The sequence below is a fragment of the Papilio xuthus genome, unplaced genomic scaffold, assembly GCF_000836235.2.
Source record: "Papilio xuthus unplaced genomic scaffold, Pxut_1.1 DF825783.1, whole genome shotgun sequence".
Lineage (NCBI taxonomy): Eukaryota > Metazoa > Arthropoda > Insecta > Lepidoptera > Papilionidae > Papilio > Papilio xuthus.
In genome coordinates, this window is record NW_013532866.1 from 1,229,975 (window position 1) to 1,237,862 (window position 7,888).

Below are 7,888 nucleotides of genomic sequence, written 5' to 3' on the forward strand. Positions count from 1 at the left end.
ACATATTTCTGAATTATTTACAGTGGGTTTCAAAGACCAAAATCAATGTTTAAAACATATCACCTCTGTTTTGTCAAATGACAGGAATGATATGTTTTATACAGAGATTTAAGCCTCAGAAACCCACGGTTCAAAATAGTAAAATATAATAGAATCTTTTCTATATTAAATAATATTGTGATGTCAATTTCTAATAAATATAATAATTTATATCAATTTAAAATTAAATGAAAGAAGTCAAGCGCATTTCTAAGCGTTTTTCTTTAAATAAGTACTTAATTAATTTTATAAAATCAAATACTTTTTAAAATGTATTTCTTTCTAATATACGTCAAAAATGTGTCAAACGGAACTGTCACTCTGACACTTGTGCAATGGTTCAGAAACAAGTCATTTTGCAACGGTATAAAAAAAAACACAAAATACAAAAGTCGTCCAGCAAATTGCATAATTTCAAAAGCAATCGAATAAATATTTCTTGATAAATTTTAGCCTCAAAAAAAATCTTAAATTATATAATGGTATTCGGCGATCGATTATTTTTATAAAATATTATAAATTGTCCCTTGTATATTATTTTAGACCATAGAGGTCACGCTCTACTGGAGATTAACACTTACAAAGATTAAAAAACAACTTTATACTCTTTGACGGTACCACAGATTATGTTATCTATAGACATGATTTTATCTACTCGCATGTATTACTCTCTTCCTCTCGCTTACGATGTTTTCAACAGAAACAAGCATAAAAACGAGACATGTCTATCCCCCAGTAGGCGTCCAACTGATTTCTGAAACAATACCATGAATTTGATGACAAATTTTATATAACTTGATAATTACAGTCGAACCTGGACAATAAGATACCTGTATAGGTGATATTTATTGCCGAGTCCCGACGGAGGACCTTCGAAAGCAAGAAACCTTCATCAAAGAGAAAAATATTGCAGCCTCATAGACTCATTAATCCAGATTCGACTGTGTTTTAGTTTTATTAGCTTGGTTAGATATCTCTATAACTTTATTCCTTTATTTATACTATAAAATTTCTACCTATTTCAATTTTGAAAGATATATAAAAATCTTACCATCAAGGGTCCATAGGATGTGGGGGCGAAGCGCCACAGCTGCTGTCTTCAGAGTGCAACCCCTCGCCCATGTCGGTGCCAACCTGTAAAGTTTGTAATGGGTAAAGCTGAGTGTAATGTGTAATATTGTACTGTGTAACGTGTAAATATATGTAATGTGTAAAACTGTGTAACTGTGTACACACCTTCAGAACATCGTGTAGCGAGCTCATGCTGCCCAGACTGAGCGGTGTGATGGACCTCTCCAACAGAGATCCACTGCCTTGCGAGCCCCCGCCAATGGACCTACGAACATACATTAGACTATATTTCTCCATCTTACTAATATTTAAAATGAGAATGGATGGATGTTTGTTAGATGGTATCTCTAGAAAAGATGCATGGATCTCGATGAAATTTGTCATACATATAGAGTAGAACACATAGGATACTAATTAAGATTTTTAATTCCGAGTGAACGTACTCACGGGCGACAGCTAATAAATACTAAAGTTGCAACTATTTTGAAATTATTCCGCAAGATAAGTTGTCTTAGTTTGACTACTTTTATTGGTAGAAAGGGGAGACTTTACATCGCCATGTTAATTTCACATACATATGAACCTATTACCTGTCCATGGCTCTCGTCATCGTATCTCCGGCACCATCAGTTGTGTCCCGACGCCGCCATGATCCTGAACATATCATTTATTACCACACACAGTCATTTAATTACCAATTAACCTAAACATAATATATTTGTAAGGCATAACCGTTATAAGATCCGGTGCCGTGCGATATTGTTAGGGGCGATGTTCGCTTGCTGCTATCCCGACTGCCGTACAACTGCACAGAATAAAATACAATTATTATGTAATTATGTCGTGTAATATTCTCCCATGTAATGTGTAATAGTTTTTTATCATAATAGTGTAGCGACCGTCGCCCTCAGACTTCCCCAATTGCAGATATATTGCCTAGCTTAACCGACAGAGGAGGGGATACACATAAAGTAAATATTTTCCCTTTCCATGCATCCTATCATTCGGAAATTCACTTCCACTACCCATCCTTTATTAATAAAAAAATTATGGGAAGGGAGGACTAGAGCGTCGGTGGCTCAGTGGTCAAGCACTTGACTTGCAATCTGCAGGTCCTGGGTTCGAATCCCGCCATGTACCAATGTGTTTTTCGATTTCTGATTTACATATGTACATTTATCCGACGTTCTTACGGTGAAGGAAAACATCGTGATGCAACCTGCACATATCTGAGATGAAATTCAAAGATATGTGTGAAGTCAACCAACCCGCACTTGGCCAGCGTGGTTGACTATGGCCTAATCACCCTTAACTTAGGGTAGGCTCCGAGCCCCTCGGTGGGGACATGCAGTGAGCTGATGATGATGATGATGAAGAGGACTATAACTAGGTCTGTTTAGTGTGACGTGTAATGTGTAATAATGATGCGTTACCTGCTGGTGGTGGTCGTCTGCGGTCTCCAGCGTGGTGGGCAGGTCGAGCAGCCGCTGCGAGCGGATGCCGTCACCGGGACCCATGTGCGACACGTGGGCAAAGTTCGTAGGCGCTGAGATGAGACGGGAGCGACGCTCTGACCTGCAAGAAGTTCTTTAGTTAAATTATTACCTTCATTTCCTGACACCATAGTGTTAAACTCATTTTAACTATGCTACTAATTTATTTAATATGTTGTGTTCTAATAAAGTAAGTTGGAATACATGAAATCTGATAATATTCTATTATTCCTTATTATTTTTTTAGATCATAGCGGTACGCAATATCATAATAAAGTCTTACAATCTGTTATGAGCCTCTATGGCCTGGTGGGACTGTTCCCGTACTGAGAATCTCCGCTTGTTGCTGCCCCACGACGTCGTCTCCAGGTTCAATGGACCCTCTGCTGGAAATAAAAAAAAAGATTAATATAATAATTTCTATATTAACACGCAGACCATAGTTGCCATGAGTTTTAACTTTCGAAATATCCATATTAAAATACATCGTCAGTTCAAATGCCTGTACAAAGAGGATGTTGTGACATTTCTTGAAGTTGAAAGGAAGGCGCTAGTAACCTGAGATAATTTAATTTGAATTAAACCCAGGTTAGATATCGTTGTAGGTTAAAGAAGCCAATATATTTTACGCTCATTTTGACATTAATTTCACGCTATGTTCAGATACCCAGCATGTTAAAATCTGCAGAGAAAATTATCATCATTATCAAAAAGCATTGGTATATGGCGGGATTCGAACCCTGGACCTATAGATTGCACGGCAAGTGCTTAACCCCTGAGCCACCGACACTCAGTGAAAATGATAAACATAACTTGCCTGTAAACAGCGGTCGTAGGTACACAATAAACGGCGCAGAGTCCGATGAGAATGGGAATCCGTTACTTCCCGCACCACCGACACACACGATGTACCCGCACTCGTCTAGCGGACGGGAATTCGCTGAAATACACATAACAAATTAATTAATTACACAAAATTACACATTACACGTTTGATATATACGTAGACATCCGAGAGATGCAACTTTATGATTAAAACTTACGTAAGTTAAGTGTTTGCACCCACTCGCCAGACTCAATCTCGTAGATGTCGATATGAGACGAGGTGAATATCATCAAATGAGTATCGTTGATTGCTGAAACAAAATAAATTACATTTAATGATAATATTATATCGATAATTAAAATACACAACACTAGAGTCAAACAATCAGGAACAAAAGTGTACAATATACAGTGGTGTTCAGTCATGTCCAACCCTCTCCGTCAAACAGTGACTGACACAGGCTAGCAGTACTGGCGTTAGAGTAGCGCGCTGCACAGTAAGGGGCGCACAAAATCTTTGAATTAGTTTCACGTAACACTGTTAATTACAACAGGTAAAAAGGAGACAGAAATATCGCTCAGGGCGCTGGTAATGCTAGAACACTCACTGCAAGATAATTCGGTCATGTTCAGTCATGTCCATCGTCACCATCAAACAGTGTTTATTACAATACAAGGTTGTTCAGTCATGTCCATCGTCACCATCAAACAGTGTTTACTACAATACAAGGTTTTCAGTGTTGTTCAGTGATGTCCAATCTCTGTTGTTCAGTGTTGTCCAGTGATGTTGAGTGGTGAGCAGCAGACAGTAGACTGACCGTGGTACAGCGGCTGCGCGGTGTACATGATCTCAGCGTCGCGCGCGCGCATGCCGGCGCGGTCGACATAGAGCGCGAGTGCGCTGAAGACGAGCAGCCAGTCCCCGCCGGCCGCCTGCACCGCGCACAGCGGCCGCGCACCAGAGTGCGACAGGAACATGTTCACCTGGTTCTCCGGGTGCACGAGAGCTGGGGGGACAATACAATCACTTTACACTCTCCTATGTCTACACAAACATATACTGTACTTGTCGCCCGCGGCTCCGTCCACACAAAATTAAAAAAAATACTAAATAGCCTATGTGTTCTTCCAGACTATGTTCTATATGTATGCCAAATTTCGTCGAGGTTCATTGAGCCGTTCTGGAGATAACTTCAAACAAACATCCATCCATTTAAGCTTTTGCATTTATAATATTATTATGATAAGATGTTTTTTTATACATTTTGCATTTAAACACACCTAACTAATATTATAAAAGCGAATATTCAGATAGATGTCTGTTAAAAGGTATCTCCAGAACGGTTACATATATCTTGCCGAAATTTAGCAGAGAATTAGAACACAGTCTGGAAGAACACATAAGCTACTTATTGAGTTTTTTTTTAAATAAATTCGGAGTAAGCGCAGATGTGAGCGTATACTGACAGACAGCGGGCTGGTCCTGTGCACGTCGCGGCTCAGGCAGCGCGTGCGCAGCGAAGCCGCCCCTGTAACCGAGCACGAGGCGGGCGCGGCTCAGCTGCACAGAGAGCACGGCGCCGGGCGCGCGCAGCTCCGCCACGCGACGTCTCCTTGCAGCTGTGCGCGTTATCTCGTACACGTACACCACCCATGAATTCTAATAAATATTATAATTCTATTGTGTTAAAAATGTTACGTAACTCACTTTATTTAAATAAAATTCTTTTTCTTTAGATTCCTTAAAATAAACAAAACTTTTTTTGAGCTAGAGTAATGTTGATGGTGTACTATCAGAGAATTTGGCGGTATTCCAGTTTAAGAAGACCAGTCGTTTGAAATTTCCTTAAGGATTGTAACAACTACGCGATAATAATAGATAATACGATGTAACTTGCAAGTGTTTATGTACGAAAAAAGTGCTTTTACATTATGCCTTTCACTTTACTATTATGCTGTAACTTGCGCAAATTACTAACTCTCGCACTTAGCGATGAAGCTCTTCTCGTTGCAACAATAAAGGCAATTTGTATAAGTGTAACACCGCGGATATCCCAGACTGTACTTATGACAGTAACAACATAATTATCTCACCTGTCGTTTACATACAACAGCAAAGCCGTATGTGGACGCACTGAGCTCGCCCACAGCGAGGTCGACCGCGCCCTTAGCCTCCGCCAACTTGACACTCTCCACCTCTGGACACTCCAGCGCACGGATCGGTACCAGACGGACGTGCCGGCCACGACCAGCTATCACAACTGGAGACAAAGCATTTTTATATTTAAATCATACCGTAGTATTTAACTTATAAGTTATGTTACTGCGCAGTGTGAAAGACGTTGATAAGAGTAGATGGAGGTAGAATGATACCTAGCAACTGTTCATGCGGGACGTATCTCATCCTGGCGACGGGCGCGTGTGCTCTGCGCGGCACGAGCTCGGCGCGCTCGAGGTCCAGCAGCGCGAGGCCGGGCTCCCCGCCCACACACACGCGCCCGCGCTCCAGCACGCACGCGCACGCCGCCCCGCGCACCAGCGCGCCGCTCGCCTCGCCCACCACGCACGCTGAGTACACCTGCATCACAGTATTCTTAACTATCTCCCTCTGCCCTCACTTCCTCCACGTGAAAGCTTTAACTTGTTATTAGTGTACCAAATTTCATTTAAATTTCAAGGTTTAGTAGTTTCCACGTTAAATCGTCACGATTACGATACAAACAGAGTTACTGTTTCATTTATAATATTAAGTAAGGATTGCGTTAATGTACAGTCAAGGAATTTCGCGGTGTTACACTTACAGCAAAGTTACATTATTTCTTACAAACTCCGCCCTACACAGTTTAAGTCATCTTTACGAAATACCACGAATTTTTATATAGACCAATAAAAAAAAACTGTGTCTTATTAGTTCCACATCAAATTTTCTATGTTAGATAAAATAGATCTGTATTAATAATATATGTCGAGATAGAATTATCTTCACAATTTTAGCTAAAAAGCGTCAATACTGACACATTTGTCAGGCAGATTGTTCCTCTTCAATATTCTATGCAGTTCACTCAACGCGACCACCCACTTGGTCTTCTCAGATTCAGACTCCGCCAGCATCAGTGTGTGGTAACGCTTGCCACCTTCCAGTTGTGATGTTGATATCTGTAATATAAATGTGGGTTTACACTGCTGACCACTTTAAAAACAATGTATTAGTTATGTAAACACAGAGCCAACCAACTCAATGGACTGTAGGCGTAGTAGGAATATTCGTGATAATCGCTATTTTGTATAATATTGTCGTCGACAAATTTACTAACAAAATCTTTGCAGTGCCCCCCATCTGGCTTAAATTACAATAAAAATAACAAATTTATCATACTTCTTACTAATATTATAAATGTGAATGTTCAGATAGATGGATGTTTGTAAGAAGGTATCTACAGAAAGGCTGCATGGATTTCGTTGAAATTTGACGTATATATAGAACATAGTCTGGAAGAACACTCTTAAACAATCGTACTACCCCCACAAATCTTTGGGTCAATGTAGGGTACAACTGAATGTTAATTTCTTAACTAGATAATTTACCCTAAATATGCAAGGTATGTCTCGTTTGCTGGCATGTATGACATCAGAGTCCTTCACAGAGGTGACACTGAACTCCGGGTCCCGCATGTCCAGCACTTGACTTACGCACACTGACGGCAACGCGTTCCTGTAAATACAAACATAAATTATTTATTTATACATATATATATTTTTAATAAATAAAAGAATTTGATCTGACGTCCATGGACATCCGCAACGCCAGAGGAACCACAGATCCGTTGCCGGCCTCTTTTCTTGAAGGCCCCGAAGTCTTAAATATGTTTTAAACGGATATTTTGGTCTCAGAAACCAACTATGATTGCACTAAGCGTAGCTAACTGATCACTTATGGTCCTTTATGTAGATTTGTTATAGTAAATCTATACTATGGGCGACCTTAAAAGACTCTGAGTGCGAAGGTAAAATCTATAACAGCCAAATAAATTGTACTTTTAACGAAATAAAACAAACAAAGTACCTGTCTTGTGAAATGTCGTAGAGGAATAGTTTGAAGTCGCAGACTACAACAAACTGTCGCATCCAACCTTTCTTCACTCCGCCCGGCTTTGGTACCTGACGACAATTGTATTCAAGTTAGTATTTTATAAAAAAATAGCTCTTACACGCGACTTTGTTCGTAGAAATAAAAAAAAAAACTAGCAATTAACATACTCTAGGTTACTTAGTGATAGTGTAATTTTCTAATGGAAAAATTATATTTGAAATAGTTTAATATTTGTAACAATATTTGTTACATACAAAAATACAAAACTTTCTTGTTTATGATACTAAAAGAACATTAATAATGTGGTCCTTCGAGCCGGTCACTAGTATAAATGTGGTCCTTCGAGCCGGTCACTAGTATAAATGTGGTC

At 39.6% G+C, this 7,888-nt stretch overlaps 1 protein-coding gene across 5 annotated transcripts in view; it reads right to left on the minus strand.

The window, feature by feature from the left end:
* Window positions 1–285: 285 nt before the first annotated feature.
* The window catches only part of gek (serine/threonine-protein kinase gek), a 36,155-nt gene continuing 28,552 nt past the window's right edge, over window positions 286–7,888 (minus strand). For 3 of the 5 annotated variants that reach the window (XM_013323158.1, XM_013323160.1, XM_013323155.1), the window contains 16 exons: window positions 7,492–7,586; window positions 7,014–7,140; window positions 6,444–6,584; window positions 5,802–6,006; window positions 5,523–5,689; window positions 4,896–5,088; window positions 4,247–4,435; window positions 3,647–3,739; window positions 3,421–3,543; window positions 2,887–2,989; window positions 2,544–2,685; window positions 1,843–1,915; window positions 1,701–1,764; window positions 1,276–1,375; window positions 1,091–1,197; window positions 286–793 (listed from right to left, as the gene is read on the minus strand). In XM_013323158.1, the coding sequence (XP_013178612.1) occupies window positions 1,093–1,197; window positions 1,276–1,375; window positions 1,701–1,764; window positions 1,843–1,915; window positions 2,544–2,685; window positions 2,887–2,989; window positions 3,421–3,543; window positions 3,647–3,739; window positions 4,247–4,435; window positions 4,896–5,088; window positions 5,523–5,689; window positions 5,802–6,006; window positions 6,444–6,584; window positions 7,014–7,140; window positions 7,492–7,586 (1,920 nt within the window). In that variant the 3' untranslated portion in view covers window positions 286–793; window positions 1,091–1,092. The remainder of the gene's footprint in view (window positions 794–1,090; window positions 1,198–1,275; window positions 1,376–1,700; window positions 1,765–1,842; window positions 1,916–2,543; window positions 2,686–2,886; window positions 2,990–3,420; window positions 3,544–3,646; window positions 3,740–4,246; window positions 4,436–4,895; window positions 5,089–5,522; window positions 5,690–5,801; window positions 6,007–6,443; window positions 6,585–7,013; window positions 7,141–7,491; window positions 7,587–7,888) is intronic. The other 2 variants (XM_013323156.1, XM_013323159.1) reach the window with 2 other exon arrangements.